The following is a 16,841-nucleotide window of genomic DNA, read 5'->3' on the forward strand; positions in this document are numbered from 1 at the left end:
CATTCCTGTAGACAGGGTGAAGCAATGGGTAAACAAGTGAACATTTATTTTTTGAGTTATATGATGTTAACTGAGAGTCACTAGCTAATGTTCACTGCTCACTGTGTAAAGACAGAAAATATTAGGAAGGGGAGTGGGCATAACATTCTAGAAGATTTAAAGGCAACAGGAGATGCTTACATCAAACTTTGGCATGAAATATTTGTCATTTATTTGCACTGACATAATGATGGATCAGCTCAGTGGTTAAAAAAAGTTCTTTCAATTGAGACTTATCTATAGTAAAAACTGTCCTTTCTTTTAGAGACTCTGAAAAAGCAATCTGTGCTTTTATTAGTTCAAGACAAGATTATTGTAATGCCCTCTATACTGCTATTAATCAAGCCTCTGCATTACATCTTTAGTTGGTTTAGAATGCAGCAGCTTTTAACAGGCACATAAAAGGGATCATATCACCCCAATCCTTTCTTCCTTACGTTGGCCCCCAGTCCATTACAGGATTGATTATAAAATACTGTTGTTTGAGCTTAAAGCTCTGAATGGTCTGGCACCGCCCTACTTCTCTGACCTTTTAAATTATCATAACCCACTAAGGTCATTAAGATCTTCAAACCAACTGCTCCTGGAGGTCCCCAGGCATAAATCTAGACGCTGATGCAACGGAGCTTTTGCAGTGGCAGCACCGAAGCTCTGGAATAGCTTAGCCTTAAATATTAGTTCAGCATCAGACATGGGATCTTTTAAAACACTGCTTAAAACCCACTTATTTACATGGGCTTATTTAAAAATAATCAGAGGGACACATTTACTAGAAACCAGGTAGTTTCTTCATATACTTTAATATGTTAATTTGTCTGTATTTTGTTAAGATAAAGTATTTCTGGTGCTTTAAGTTTTGTGGTTCTATCCTTTTATTAGACGCTTGTGAAAGGCTTTGGTACAATTAAGTGTTGTTTTAAAATGTACTATATAAATACAATTTGATTTGATTATAACAGACATTTACAACTTCACAAGAAAAATCCGAAAGATATCTGATATTTTGATGATCTACGCTCTAACAGCACAAAGTTGTTGTTTTTTTTAAATTAACATCATTAAACTTACAAATACAGTTACAGTCAATGCACCTGAACAAGCATCTAGTTAGCTCAGTAGAACTACAGAGCTTTAAATTAACTGGGCATACATCAAGGAAAACTGCAATTTAACATTTTTGGGAAATGTGTTTAGTAGTAAAAGTGCTGGCAAGTGTACAGTGTTACCTCTGGACAGCTAGGTAGACTGTTTCTCACTTACCGTTTTATGCTTTATGCTAAGCTGAGCAAAGTATTAATCTTCTCCTCCAAACCTTTTTGCAAGAAAGTGTACAAGAGTATTTCCTAAAATGATATATTTTCTTAAGTAGTGTTTGAACTCATAATAAATTTGCAATCAAATTATCACATTCTTCCACAGAAATATTATAAACAGAATCAATATTTGTCAGTGCTCTGTAGACTTCTTTGCCTGTTGAATAACTGGATTAGACTTTTTTTTCTGGCTAAAAAATAAAAAATAAACAAACATTTCCACAACTTTCCCAAACAAAGTATTTCTGCAACTCTCCCAGCCCAGAAAAGATGAAACTTTTTACTAGGCTCTCCCTGTCTATGGGAACTGTTAAGCTGTGCACTGTAGTCACTCACCCACATGTGGCATGACAGACAGGGCCTGATGGTAAAACCTCTCTGCCAGCTGCTCAGCCTCCACTCCAGCAAGTTCATTCTGGTAACGGGCTGCAAAGAGAATAACAAGAACATAAAAAAATAGTAGCAGGAACAATTTCCTTTAGGTTTAGAGGGCTACATGACCACAGAATTGTAACAGAAAAGGCCGACAATGATAGAGAGTAGATCTCATTTTGTTCCGAATTGATTTCACAACCAAACGTAGATACAGTAGCAGACAATTTTAATATACTTGTGCAATGTTCAATAAAAAAAAAAATGTATAAACAAAATAAGTGTATCACATAACTCGAACCAAACAGCCTCCTGCCAACTATGTTCTATAAACTAAGCCAAAGTTTCCCACGCCGAATGACACACACATGCTGTCTCACACCTCTACAAGTGGTGTAGTGAAATGAATTAACTGCATGTTCTATTATCATGTTATTACCTAGATCTCCAAGGTAGACCAGACAGCGATGACAAGCCATCTGTGCCCACTCCATCTCCTTGGGGGTGGCTGACACTGGTTTCTTTCGGCCTGTGGGTAACAATTACACAATGCCTTTTTCCCCAACAATTTCAAGCATTTAGTTGATGCACTTTTACAAAATGGCTTGAAGTTATGTAATGAAAGAAGCATCTTAAACTCCATCAAAGCAACAGTATGAGCATTCCAAATGTTAGAGACAGCACCCAGATAATACCTGAAGTGCTGTTTCTCTGTCCATAAGGCTTTAATGGCAAAGAGTACTTCTGTTTTAGGCAGTCAAGAAGAAACTACACTTTAACTATACTTTAACTTCATGCTGGAAAACTGGATTACAGAATATAATTTCCCCTTGGCATTTCTAACAGTCCAGATTTCCAGTGGCATTGTGGCTCCAATATAATTTCATGTTTGTGCAAGTTAAATCTGAATGTTTGCAAAAATAAGAAGGTATCAGACCACAGAGTAGGTGGCAACCTCCTTTGTGATAAAGGTCAAGTACAGAATGAATAGTACCACCACCTACAACTGACCCTATACATGCCTAGTTGTCTTTGCTGACTGACTTGGCACTTCTCCACTTGTTTATCTGTTCGGATACAGGGGTACACTGGCATCCGATACTGAATTCAGACATTCATTCATTCATCTTCTACCGCTTAATCCCTGAACGGGGTCCGGGGGGGGCAATCCCGGCCGGCAATTGGGCGAAGGCAGGGTACACCCTGGACAGGTCGCCAATCCATCGCAGGGCTAACACATAGACGAACAACCACACATGCACTCCTATGGGCAATTTAGAGACACCAATCAACCTAAGCTGCATGTCTTTGGACTGCGGGAGGAAGCCGGAGTACCCGGAGAGAACCCACGCAAGCACAGGGAGAACATGCAGACTCCACACAAAAAGGTCCCGGGTGGGGCCCAAACCCGGAGCCTTCTTGCTGTGCGCCACCGTGCTGCCAGACAATGCACACATAAACACATGGTGTAAATACGAAGACGTACTCACACAGTCTGTTGTCCAGAGAATGAATCTACATACAAAGTGCATTTTAATGCCATCTGTAAATGTGTTCAAACTTTAATCCAGTGGACGCTTTAGAGACTTTGGGGAGTTTAAATATTAAATCAAAGTTTCAAAACATAACACCACTCTGCGTGGGATTTGTAGCACAAAGAAGAAAATCTCAATAGTACAAAACTTATGAAAGAAAAAACCATGGGTCTGTGGATTTAGGTTCATGTCTAACTAGAATAACATGTATTCAAAACAGAAAACAAACTCTGTTGTAATAGGCCTTTATCACAACATATTGACTTGACAGTAGGAAAAGGCCAGGTTTTAACAATGGTTGCATTCTAAACCACAGCAGTGTTCTGGTAAGCCATGACAGTAAAGCAAGCAACAACTTGCTAAATGGGATTCAGCCTTCATTCGTTTTATGATTTATACCTGCACTTTCCATGTGATTTATCAAATCAGTGCTTTTTATGTGATTAAAGAAACTTTTTAAAACACATGGCCAAACACTTAAGCATAAAAGATACACTTTATCACAAAACAATAGCACTGCTTGAGTGTCTGAAAGCTCTTTATCTGTAACTGAATATGAATTTGTGTTTTGTGCATCTGACCGATCAGCGGGTCTGTGACATGGGTCCAGTCAATACAGTCCTGCAGCTCCAGCTGGTAGTGTGACTGGATGTAGAGCAGCAGGTGTTGGTAGAAACCCACGCCGGCAATCAGGTGTGTGCGGTAGGCACACTCCAGAGTGCTGCGGCTGTGAATGTGCTGCGGTGAAGGAAAGACAACAAAAAGAGAAACTAAGACACTAGAAGTGTGATCAGAATTAAAATAATAAATATTACACTGCACTTCAGTAGGATTTTGTCATGGAGCATGAAATAGATATGCTTAACATGCATAAAAATGACGAGCAATTCAGAAACAGTTAATGCAGGAAACAATATTATCACTTAGATATAATATAGGTTGCCAATCAGCAATTAATACAATAATTCAACTTATTTTTTAAATTAAAATTTAAAAGCCACAACACAACTTATGAAATCTTGATTGCAAACAGGCCAGTTATAGTACCTTCTTGTTTGTCTTGATAACCTGGATGACCTCATAGTAAACCTTCCTCCAGAGCAGCTCCTCAGCTTTACGGCCATAATCAACAGGGTGGAGAAACATTAGTTTCACACAATGCTCCCTCAGCCTGAAAACACAAGGAAAGAAAAGCAGATGCACACAAGCATTAGTTAAGGAGGTAGTTGGGTCACTGGTTTGGCAAAAGGACCAGTGAGTCAGCCCAGTTTCACATGAACAGGCGAAGCTAAACAGGAACACACTCAGCTAGCACAACAGCCACTCCATCTTCAACATATTTATGCTTTTGTAGTATAAGCCAATGGACAAAAGACGTATTTGTAACATCACTAATATCTTTAATTTCCCTTCTGTGTCTCACATGGTCAGTTGTTCACCAGAATATTGTGAAATCTCAGTGCCCACACCATATGTGCAGCCACTGAAGATTATGTTAATACAGTTAGGCAAGTACATGCAATGTTACTCATTATCTCCTCTTTGAAGTTGTGCTTTCTTGCTTAGTCCCACCATTCTTCAATGCCAAAGATGATTATATAATACTCAAACTGTGTGCCACAAAATCTGATTATCCAGGGTTGGTCAGGGATGCATATGTCCATGTACTGCAGTATAAATGTAAATGCAGCTTCATTAACTGACTGGTCTTTACGCTGTCAGAAAATAGCAGTGCAAGCCCAGAGATATTCTGTGTACTGTAGATAGCAAAGAAAAGCAGCAAATCATAGAAGCTGGAACCAACAGATGACCTGTTTAGTGAACTTATTGGTCTGGATAAAGTTTGACAAATTCCCTAACAATGTAAATGACTGGGATCATATCTCCTCTTTCTCTAGCTTTTTTTTAGATATGCATCATGTGACTCTGTCAGATTTGGGTTGTAAGTTGTATGCAAATAAACACTGCAATCCTGTTTTCTATGACTAAGCACAAATAAATATTTTCAGCCCGACAAAGGTTACATACTCTCATGAAATCCAATAGTGATATCTAGGCATGAAACTAAGGATAATTTACAGTTAGTTATTTCTTCAATCAGTCACAGTACAGCTTCATAATATTGTTCACAACAAATCTGAGATATGATATTCAGTCTGCATGAAGCCAAACAATGTGTCAATCAAATGACCCCCCCAAAAAATATCACTAATTAGTTTGATAATGGCTATACTGTTCAAGTAATTTGTAAAGGTAAAATGTCAAACATTCTCCAGTTCTAGCTTTTGATTGGTAAGAATTGCTGTTTTTGTTAGACTTACTGTGCGATAACAACTTCAATATTTTTTTATATTTAGGACTCTTGGTCAAAGAATCTGATGACACTGATTTGAGCTCTGGGGAAGTGTGCCAGACATTACTATTTTCATGCATTTTAGAGACAAAACAATTAATCAAGGAAATATTACTCAAGATCACTCAATAATAGAAATAACTATTACAGTCCTATCGATATCAAATATCCAGTGTTATTGGATACCACGATGGGGGTCAGTTTATCTGCACAGGATCTGGACATAATGTGGATACTGAATATGTGGTCTGGTCAGCACCAAAAAGCTCACAAAGATGCTGAAAGATGTAGAGCGGGTGTCTTAACAGCTAAATGAACTGCAGTTCAATATCTGAACAAATTCAGACAATGTGAAACTTCATGTTTCCAATGAAGTTCAAGTCAAACACCTGCTTCTTTACACATACTGCTGAGACAAGTGGACATACTTGTTGCGAAGGCTGATGTTTTCCGGCTTGAAGACCTCTCTGTAGGATGCTTTGTTGCCAATGATGGCATCCAGCTTGTGCACAGACTCCACCACAGCTCTAAACATCAGGGTATGAATATCATTAGCATAGAGACAATATATCCTAGCCGATAATATTGTCTGGCAATATTTGAACAAATACCAGCTCAAATGCGACGGTCTGTCATACTAGCAACCAAAAACCTTTCAGTTTTTCTCTGTAACAAACGGAGTCATAACAAACAAGTTACACCTTAGCCCGATGCGTGCCGGGTCGGATTTAACTCATGTTACACTGACAGTTTACAGGGATGTCGGGTGATGCGCTGTCGTGACAGGTTATCGGAGAAAAAAAACACAGACGCTGTTTTTCAGTAGCAAACACTGATTGGCTAGCGCTAAGTTAGCTAGCACAATAACGTTTAATTAGCATTAGCACCTTGGTTAGCTTGGCAACGGCCTCGCCAACCTACCTGTAAAGCCGCTTGATGAGAAGGACTTTCGCCTCTGTCTCGCTGTCCTGTCCCGGTCCACTCATATTAGGGAATATCCGGTTGTTTGATCAGACGCTCCAGCGGTTACTCTTCGTTTCCTTCAACCTTTTAGACACAAACTGTCACGGCTACTCGAGTTTACTCCCCGGCAGTAACAACCGTGTTGGTAGCCAGCTGGCGCTAGCTATCAACGTAGCGTTAGCTTTCTCCCCCTTCCCTCCGATACTCTTTCGTTCCTTGTGTTTTTTGGCAAGTCCCCCTCTACCCATTCGTTCTGAAAACCGGGCAGAAGGGGGTGCCCAGTAATTTACGCTCTTAAAAACCGCTCGGTTAGCGTTCCGGTTTTGCCCCCCTTTGGAGCCATTGCTACGAAGGTGGCCATTATTCCTATCAGGCAGTGACCGCCTGGATATCGCGAGAATAAAAACAAAATCACGAGATTACCTTGGGTGTTGCCAGATACTATGCAAATCCCTAATTTCCGAAAATCTTGTAGAAAACAATTGTTGGTCCCCTATTTAAAAAAAGATCTAAGAAAACAGACTTCATACCGTTTGTATTCTATGACAAGGAGAGATCTTCATTTTGTGGCGGTTTGCTTCTTCATGTGGAAAATTCAATCATTTATTTACAGTATGCATAATTTTCTATCGCTACAATCAGGTCATGACGGTATTACAGCTCATATTATGACTTCAAGAATCACTTCATAACATTTATATCTATTATAGCCCCTATGCATCTATATGGACCATCCAAGTATATTTTGACTTATTTCGCCTGATTAGACCTTTTCCCCCCTTTTTTATTGAAAGTAACACATTAACAAAACAGAACTGAACATGGGAGACAAGACAACAGATACATGACGTTACAAAAGAATATAGAATGTTTAACAAGGTTGTAGTGTGTGAAATGTGGGTATTTCCAACTTATGCAGTCTATGAAATACAAGAATGGGAAAGGAGAAAAAATAAATACAAATTACCAACAATAATGATGATAACAGTGCTACTAATAAAATCAGCTTGTTACATTTTTAGAGGCTGGTGGGAATGTGCGTGGCCTCAGCCCCAGGTATTTGGTTCAAGTTGAAATGTGTTAAAAATGGGTTCCATGCGTCATAAAAAGCTGATAAACTATTCTTGTGAGTGGATGCCATTTTCTCTAATGTGATGTATTCTATCAGAAGGTTGGTCCAGTGGTTTATATGGAGTGATTTTTTTTTTTTATTTCCAGTTTTGAAAGATTGTTTTCTTGGCAATAGCTAGAGAAATGAGAAGTGGGTTTTTGTATTTAATTGGTAGGTGGTCGATTTCTATGCTATTACCGAGTAAGCAAAGTGATGGAGAAGGAGGGATTCTACAGCCCAAGATGGTGGAGAGTCTCTCTGTCACTGCTATCCAGAGGGAATAAACTGGTTGGCAGGTCCAAGTAGCATGAAAGTAACTGTTGGTGCAATCTAGAGTTCATTGTATGCAGATGTCTGTGTCAGTGAAACTCATTTTGAACATTTTACTTTGTGTAATATGGGTCCTGTAAATGGTCTTGTATTGTATAAGTTGTAAGTTTACATTGCTGGTCATAGAAAAGATGTTATTGCAAATTTCTGTCCAGAAGTCAGAGTTGAGGGAGAGAGATTAGATCTGTGACTCAGGACTGTATGGGTATGTACAGACTGTTTCACAAATATTTGCCTTTTGTTTTTTAAAAAGAAATGAGGTTTGTGTAAAAACTGTTCCATTAAAGCACTGTGACCATGGCCTCTATAAACTCTGCTGTTGTAATTCCCCCTGGTTTCCAGCAGAGGTCTATATACATCATAGATTATATGATGTCTCTATAAATGAAATGTCAAAAAAAGTTGCAGATAAATGGCATTTTGACAGATGCTTACTTACCTTTTTTGTATTTTAATGTATTTTCTGACTGTAGAAAGAGGATATTGTTAAGACAAATTAAGATGTAGGGGATCACTGGCATTCTAAGTCAAGATGGCATCAGTTAAGGAGAAAGGTGTGGTTTTATTGAGGTGTGTAGTGATGTTTGGAAGTAAGTATAAATAATTGAATTTTTATATAAATACACTAAAAATGCTCGTTGGTCTGTTATGTTATGTTATGTTATGTTACGTTGTTGCATAATATGACATGGTGAATGAAAACATGTTTGTTCTTCTTACTGTGACTTGAATGTTATTCAGTTTAACCTGCAGAGTTTTCACTGTGCTGATTTTTTTCTGCTCTGTCCAAAGTTTCCAACCCACTATGAAACTGTAGGCAATTAAGTGTAGGAGGATGAGAATAATTACAAGCTTGCTATATTCAGTTGAGTGCCCGGTTCCCATCAGCCCATTGGCTGGGAAGAATATGTAAAGACAAAATGTAAATGATGTAGATGAGCAGACACTGTGATGCAACCATAATGTGCAAAAATGTACTTGTGAAAATAAATAATTTCCTTTATATTATAAACACTGGAAGAAAAGTATTCATTTTCAGTTACGAGGAAAGTATACAATTTTTGACTTGACAAAGGTCTGCATTTCTCCACAGTTCATAATCTTGTTAAGATTGTGTATATTCTTCTAGTGCTGAAACAATTAGCTGATTAATTGATTAGATGATTGAGTGAATTGATTGAGTCAATTGACAGCAATTTTAGATAATAGATCAGTCATTTGAGTAATTTATCATGCAACATTTCCTGGTAAGTGCTACTAAGATGTGAGAATTTTTACTTTTGCTCCCCCCCGTTTAATATGACTTAAATATTTGGAGGTTTTGGACTCTTGAGTGGACATGATTATAATGTAGGGCACTGAAAAATTGTCAGTTTTGTTTTTCCATTTTTTGACATTTTATAGAATAAACAATCAATCATTTAATCGGAATAATAAGTGACAGAAACTTTTGTGACACAAATAATCATTAGCTGTGGCCCCAGTCTAAAAGGAAATGACCAAACACTACTTCCAGACAAAAGATCAACTCAAAAGATCATTTCCATCTTTTGGCTTTTTCTAATTTCCCTGGCCTTTTGGCTTTCACGCACAAGCCCAGTAATAAATGTAAATCTTTAAAAACGACTAATGATATAATTTATTTTAAAAAAGGCCCAGAACTGTCCTAAAACAGCTGCCCACTGTAGGTTTTACCAAATGTTATTCAAACACAAGCAAATAGTGCATCGGTGAGGGCTATTTTAAAATTTGGTGCACTAGTAGGTATTTACAGCAGCAGAATAGTGTATGTGGGGTTAACCCAAGAAAACCTACAATGGCTATTGTAATGAAGGAAAATATCAAACAGTGCCATCCAGTGTGGCTCATTGATGTGTTTTTAAGACACATATGGATAAGCTATTGTGGGTTGTGGTACTGTATAATCTTAAGATTTGTTGACAATTTGAAAAGTATAATCACCACACTAACTATGTAATCTGAAGTGTAGTCCTAGTTAGTCCATTAAGAAACAGAACACACAGTTCCACGTCAAGTTAAGAATTTAATTATTTGTTTATTTATTAATTTATTTACGTATTTCTATCTCCAGATTCACCCACCCAAAAAATATAAATTCCGGTGTATTCCAAAAAAAAAAAAAAAGAACAATGGCATCTTCATCAACTGCATCAAAAGAATTAATCAACAAAATCAAAGTGGCAATAATTATTATCATTATTTCAATAATAATTCTATGATCAGAATATCCACATTCATAACAAATCCATATACAACTGCAATACACTCTTCAACACCACTCTTCCATTAATATACACAAAATCCCCAAATGTCTGTCCTGTCAAAACAACAATAGAGGAATTTTGGGGATGGTGACTATGGCTTGTCAAGGGGTATGAACATGAGTGACCAGCGGAGCAAATGGATCTATGGTTAGTAAGAGTATAAGGGGGGGAGGCACACTTATTTAGTAAGGACCCATACAAAAACACGCAATGTTAACTAATAATAGTATACTTTCATGGAAGTATTTGCCAATCTAACCACATCTTAACAAAAGGTTAGAAGGCTCCATGAGAGGCAGAATTTGGGGAACAAAATTTCAAGAAATATATAAGGGTTGCCAGAATAAATATATAACTCTGAATGACAACCACTGCAAACATATATCATAGGAACCTAAAGTGAAAGTCAGATACGCAAGAACTCAAAACAGGTTGAGAAGTCTCAAAGAAATGCAGATGGAGATTTCTGGAAAAAATGTCTTAGTCTATATATGTACAAACATTGCTTGGTCACCCAAATCTACTTAGAAAAGCTTTTTAGTTGGTCAGAAAATGAGTGCAAGCTTAAGATTATGTGAGTAACTTCTTGTATGAGAGCTTCAAGAATGCAGCTGTTACGTGACAGACCCTGCGGATATTGAGTCTGCACAGAAGGTGCCTCTGATAGCTGTCAGTACATTTAAAAACCTTTCCATGCCTCAGTATTGGTAACTTGAGAAGACCTATTCATAGAAAGAGAGAGAAACATTAGAGGAAAAAATAACTGTACACTCTGCATATACAAACAAACTGTATATACACATTGACATACCATATATACACATTTATCCAGTATGTACACAAAGATTTAGCCAGTACACACACACACATATATAAACACATTCACCCGTTACAGCAGGACCTCTAACATGTCTCTCTCTGTCCCTGTTTCAGTCATAAGTGGAAACGGCAAGGATTTCACTCAGATTGGTGTCAGTGGAGTCCATCTATAGAAATAAATAGGGAATTTCACAGCAATTTGACTTCAGAAATATGGCCACACTGAAACCAAGAGTTCATCTGCCGCTCAGTTACAACTCTACAGATAGGTAGTCGAAGTGAAATACAAAACAGCTGTAACAATGTCCGTATCCAACGGCTTTCACATTGTCTGTAAATGGAGAGCTCCATGGCGATTGTTGGGGCGAGAAACATCCGTCCACTCTTTCTGTTTTTAATTTTGTCTTTGATTAGAACCAAGAGGAAGGAGGGCACAGGTCACAGCAACGTGCAAACTGTTGTAAGGGGAGTAGGCCAAACACAAGCTTGTCCCTGACGTCACAGTCCTTCAGGGCAACAGACCTCTCCACAAGATTGTCTTAGTAAGAAAACTCGGCTCATATAAAATTGATCATTATGAACTTCCATTTAGATAGAGGCATCTATCTATAACAAGAAATAAATATTTGCTCTGGAAGATTTCTGATGAGATTTTTTGTTAAGTATAAGCAGTACCATATATAAATATAAATAATAATAACATTCTGTCTGGTTTTTCAAAGTTGACTTTGAAGCAAGAGTTTTGTTCTGAAGCAGTTTCACTTGTTTTAAGTTGTGCATATTTAGTTTCCTAAAATCAAAGTTTGAAGAAGAGTTCAACGGAAGAACTAAAACTGACTCGAGAAAGAGATCACATCTAAAACTGAGTAAGAATGTAGTTAAATAATGCTTTGAGAATCCTAGATAGATAAAGAGCAAGCAGATGAAGAAGAATCAAAAGGTAATTTGAAAAGACTAAAAGAGAAAGAGAAAGAGAGAGAGAGAAATAAATGCTTTGAAAGTGAATCAGCGTTGACTGAACTTTTAAGAGAAGTCAAGCACCTTTGAAATATATCTTACCCACAGTCTCCCCTATCTCTCATTTTGAGCATCACGCTTCCTTGGCCTTTGTGTTTCTCTCTTCTGCTGATTGATCAGACTGCATAGCTGTTCTTTGCATGCTCAGGCAGGCCAACAAATGACAATACATGTCCAGCCTACCTCTTAAAAGTAAAATGTAGATCCAGCCACGAGGCATCAAACACGTAAAAAAAAATCCTGTTATCAAATCAGAGAGAGAGGGCCCAAGTAAAGTTAAAAAACCCAGCATTTCCTTACATGGTCCGCTGGGGCTCTGCACCATCCTTTGAGCAAAGAGAATGGGACCAGTGCCCCAAGTTCTCCCTTTGTCAGCCAATCGCATCACGAGAGAGGGCTCTGGACATTTGGCCATGCCACCCTGCAGAGTGCCGATGGTGCATCAGCCAATTAGGTTCCACATTGTCCTCCATGAAGCTGTGAGAGTGGCTAGGGGGAGAAAAAAAGGAAGACAGAGAGAGAAGAGAAGAAACGAGGGAGGGTGCTTGATCAGGTGCTATTGAAGTATAGCTACTGACCAAGTATCTGCATGGTCTTTCCAAAGCTGGACTCATCTTTTTTCTGTGGTTTTTGTGTTCAGCTCTGTGGCAACTGCTTGTTTACCTGAGTCACTGAGGTATTTTCACAATGTTAATTTCTCAATCACAAATCATCTCACATCTCTGAAAAGACATTTATATTCAGACCTAGCCTTTAACATTCATCACACACAAGTAGTTTCTCATGACAAAAGTAGCCCTACAAGCTGTCGAAATAGAAGACAATCTTTCCTTAAAACTGCTAGCATTATTAAAATTTAGTGCTTCAACAGTTAAACATTCACTATGATTATGAATCTATGCTAAACTAATCCAGTAGCTCTGGCCTATATGGTACCATTTTGACCTTTGACACTACAAAGTAAAGTAATCTCTTTTCTCTAAAGAGAAAAATGACTGACACAAAGCTGACATGAAACTCTTCAAATCCTCTTGGTTCAACCTGCACATTTAAGCAAGCTGAGTTGCTGCAGAGTGACACCAGTGTGTGAAGCTACAGAGACAAAACAGATTCACATCCAGACAAACTTTACAACAGATAGTTCATACACAGAATGAACGATTATGGATACACATTACAAACATTTCATAGACTTGCTTCTTCAGCATTGGACACATGAGAAATTGAAGAGTTCATTCCAAAAATACATCAAACCATATTTCTAAAATTTTATTGTAAATATGTTAATTTGGTTTAAAGCTGTTCTTAAATGTTTTTCATAAACAGATGCGACTCTTTTCACATACCATTTTGAAATGAAACTTCAACTTATATCTACACAGAAAAGCATGTAACTGATCAAAATTTTAAGTATCAGCCAAATAATAAAAGTTTTATAATGTGCATTTGATTGATGACTAGGTCTCCTAGTGGCCAAAGGAGGCACAATATTATTATCCCAGGCACTTAATGGCAGACTGAATGGTCTCTTTACATGTTTGAGAACTAAAAAAATGCTCCTGGCAATGTTTCCTTTAATAAAATATGGTAAAATGAGGTACATGCCAAAATCTGGGGGACAGTTACTAATCTATGATTAGTATTTGTGTGCACCTAAAACATTAGTTTTGGTGACAATTCTAAGATAAAACCCATTAAAATATTTGTCTCAATAAAAAGTATTAACAATGGCACCATTCATCTTCTATGTGTGAATACAACAGGCCAACACTTTTTAACTGAAAGGGAAAATAATAATAAACGCCATTCATCCATTTCATTCAAAGTAGCTGTGTTCAGTCTGAAAATTATACGAGTAGCTTTTGCTGTAAACTGAAAAAATGCCAATTGGGGATTGGTCTCCAGAACTTTGAAATAACCCCTGCAATATATTCAGTCAATGATCCATCAAATTTGAGCTGGTGAGCTGCTTTTATTAAATGTGAATAAAACCAGAGATTGGAGGAGGGTGCTTCTAAAACACAAATATGGAAACCCCAACAACCCAGCAAGACATAAGAACACAACAGGATGCACAAAGAACATATACAGAGAAACATACAAAACACACTGAAGGAAAAATGAAGACAGAGAAAAGACAGTGAGTAAGTCATGAAAGAGGCAGTGCTATGGTGGACATGGACATCTGACTTGGAAAATGGCACCATTTGTTTCTGTTTAGCACCAGTTTGTCACATATCGGTTCTGAGATTGAGAAGAGAAAAAATGCACAAGCTCAGTCCAAAAACAAGAAGTCGCTTAGACTGAAAAAAGAAAAAAATGTTCCCAAAAAGGTCTTCTGTCACTCAAAGGTCTACGATGCTTCATCTTGTGTCTTTGAATCTCCGTTTTTAGCCCACAGATCGCTTCTCTTTCTAGCAATGCTAACACGGATCTCCGCCTGTTGTCCCTATTGGAAAACCCTGTTGAAAAACACTCAAAGGCACTAAGAAAGGCAGACTACATCGCCACATCTCTGCTTATAACATTTGCAGTCTGGCATGTTCAGGATAGGCGTATTTAATGCACCTACATCCATGGGAGTCGAGAGTTACTATAAGTTATCTCACAGCACTTCTTTGCTAATGGCTACTGCAAAGTCTTTGGGACATTCTATAGTGCTTGTTTCTTGTGTTTATTTCTCGTGAGGTCATGGTCAGGCAATGAGTGCACAGAGCAGATGTTCACATATCAGCTTGATTTGTACGTCAAATGCTTTGTTTGACTGATTCAGACAGTATACGATAAGGTATCATTATCTTGTCCTGCAAGATTGATATAAACTGAGGCTCCATATGAGCATCAGGAGAACATGTGTCCATTGAAGAGCCCTTTGTGTTGTGTGTTATGCATTTTATAGTTGCTGTGTGATTACTACCCATCTCCTGCAATCTTTTCTTCTCTCTCTTGCCTGGAGAATATCTATGGTGATTTCTTTTCAAAGCATTGTCTTGCCACATATAAAAAGATGGGGACAGAGTTTTTCTTTCTTTGTGTCATCTCTCTCTGATTTGGCTCAGTGTTGTGTTTGACCTACTCCCCCGTCTTCTGCTATGCCTTTAGTTGCTGCTGCCGTGGTTCCAGTTGCCTGTGAGGTTGTCATGGGGGAGGATGTTTGGTTGCCACGGAGCTCTCCATTCTGACTAGGATGTTGATGAGGAGTGGGCAGAGAGGGAGGATCTACAGTTTGGGAGAGGATTCCATTGTGGGGTGAGCTGTCAGAGGAAATGCCCAAGGAAGAGACTCTGAGGCCTTGATCGTTGGTTACTGCTCCTCCTCCCCCTCCACCTTCAGTTTTCACACCGGGGTCTGCAGAACCCAGGGAGGAAAGCTGGTCCTCCTAGCGAGATAGAGAGAGAGGGGAGGGGAAAGAGGAGTGGGAGGAGGGAGAGATGGTCGTAGGAGAGAGACCATTCAATGAATCATGGGAGGGATGTGTAGAATTGCAAAGGAGATGTCCAATCAAGACAGGTAACGTGACATGTAGACGGGGGAAAAAAATCACATGTTGAAGAGGTGTGAGAATGTGGGAAGTAGTAAGAACGGTGAAATAAAGATGAGGAGAGGACGAGCAGGAAAATGTGATTGCATTCAGGTGGAAAGCATCAACATTTAAAAATAGAAAGAACCGATTAGAATGAGAACATGTAAAAGTAATGGTAGAAACAATGATAGGACAAATTAAGAGACAAGTGATAAGGAATTGGAAGAAACACAGAAAGAGAGAGAGACAGAGAGGAGAGAGAGAGAGAGCCAAATGAGTTAGGAAGTTGATGCATGACACACCAATAGAAATGGCAGCAGAGGAACAAGGGACACAGGGAAAGAAGGGATGAAGGGGAATTAAAATTCTTGATGTCAAAGGGTCTTGATCCTCTTGGGATGAGTAGCGTTTGTTGTGTGACAGGTGTCAGGAAAGGTCAGGAAGTCAAGTGAGTCATTCTTTACTAATCAGCATAAATCATGTTCAGTAACATCTAAATTTCTATGTAAATGTGGGTGCCTGAGTAGCTGAAAATACCTTAAAGCTTATAGAAGAACTTTCCATTTATGGCTTCCAAAAACTTATTAACAGCACACTGTAGCATCAGCTTGTGACTAAAAACATGCAAAAAACTTCAAACCACATATAGCTCAGCATCAACTTAAAAAAGCAGGATAAAGACGCACCCTGTAGCCTAGCATACAACCCAATCCTCTGACAAATTCACCAGCCAAAACATACAACCCAAACCCATTGGTTATATGGCAATGTGGTGCTGCATGGATGTTTTGATTAGTGATTAAGTCAAAGTTTGGTTTTGCCTTTTTTTTATTACCTACATTGGTAGAGAATGCCAGCAATGTAAATGCTAGTTTTATTATAAGAATATATCAAGGTCTGTTTGAAAGCCTTCACTCCCAGTGGTGTTCACTCACAACTGTGTAGGAGCAGTGGGAAGGAAAAACAATTGGGTTATTGTGCCAACTGACAACTATGAGGATCCTATTCATAATGGTACTTAATGTTATCCAAGAGCTACTGCAAGATGATTTGAATATAGATGCATTTTGAAAGCTGAATTCACAGTTTTACCACCAGGCCTGGGTAGAGGCCTCTTGAAATAATCACACTTGATTTATCTTGCTGGCACATTCTCTGTGTGGTGTCTAGGCATAATTACA

General features: G+C 38.3%; 2 protein-coding genes across 10 annotated transcripts in view; both read right to left on the reverse strand.

Annotated features, from left to right (window-relative positions):
• The window catches only part of smg5 (SMG5 nonsense mediated mRNA decay factor), a 19,245-nt gene extending 12,380 nt beyond the window's left edge, over window positions 1–6,865 (reverse strand). The window contains exons 1-6 of the mRNA XM_020609747.1: window positions 6,534–6,865; window positions 6,041–6,139; window positions 4,307–4,430; window positions 3,841–3,997; window positions 2,164–2,253; window positions 1,689–1,778 (exon numbers count right to left, since the gene is read on the reverse strand). Of these exons, the coding sequence (XP_020465403.1) occupies window positions 1,689–1,778; window positions 2,164–2,253; window positions 3,841–3,997; window positions 4,307–4,430; window positions 6,041–6,139; window positions 6,534–6,598 (625 nt within the window). The 5' untranslated portion in view covers window positions 6,599–6,865. The remainder of the gene's footprint in view (window positions 1–1,688; window positions 1,779–2,163; window positions 2,254–3,840; window positions 3,998–4,306; window positions 4,431–6,040; window positions 6,140–6,533) is intronic.
• Window positions 6,866–10,078: 3,213 nt separating this feature from the next.
• syngap1b (synaptic Ras GTPase activating protein 1b) overlaps window positions 10,079–16,841 on the reverse strand; it is a 132,319-nt gene continuing 125,556 nt past the window's right edge. For 7 of the 9 annotated variants that reach the window (XM_020609696.1, XM_020609690.1, XM_020609693.1 and 4 more), the window contains one exon: window positions 12,533–15,516. In XM_020609696.1, coding sequence (XP_020465352.1) covers window positions 15,193–15,516 — 324 coding nt within the window. In that variant the 3' untranslated portion in view covers window positions 12,533–15,192. Of the gene's footprint in view, window positions 15,517–16,841 lie in introns of all 9 variants that reach the window. The other 2 variants (XM_020609691.1, XM_020609692.1) reach the window with 2 other exon arrangements.

The sequence above is a fragment of the Monopterus albus genome, unplaced genomic scaffold (assembly GCF_001952655.1).
Source record: "Monopterus albus unplaced genomic scaffold, M_albus_1.0 scaffold101.1, whole genome shotgun sequence".
Classification (NCBI taxonomy): domain Eukaryota; kingdom Metazoa; phylum Chordata; class Actinopteri; order Synbranchiformes; family Synbranchidae; genus Monopterus; species Monopterus albus.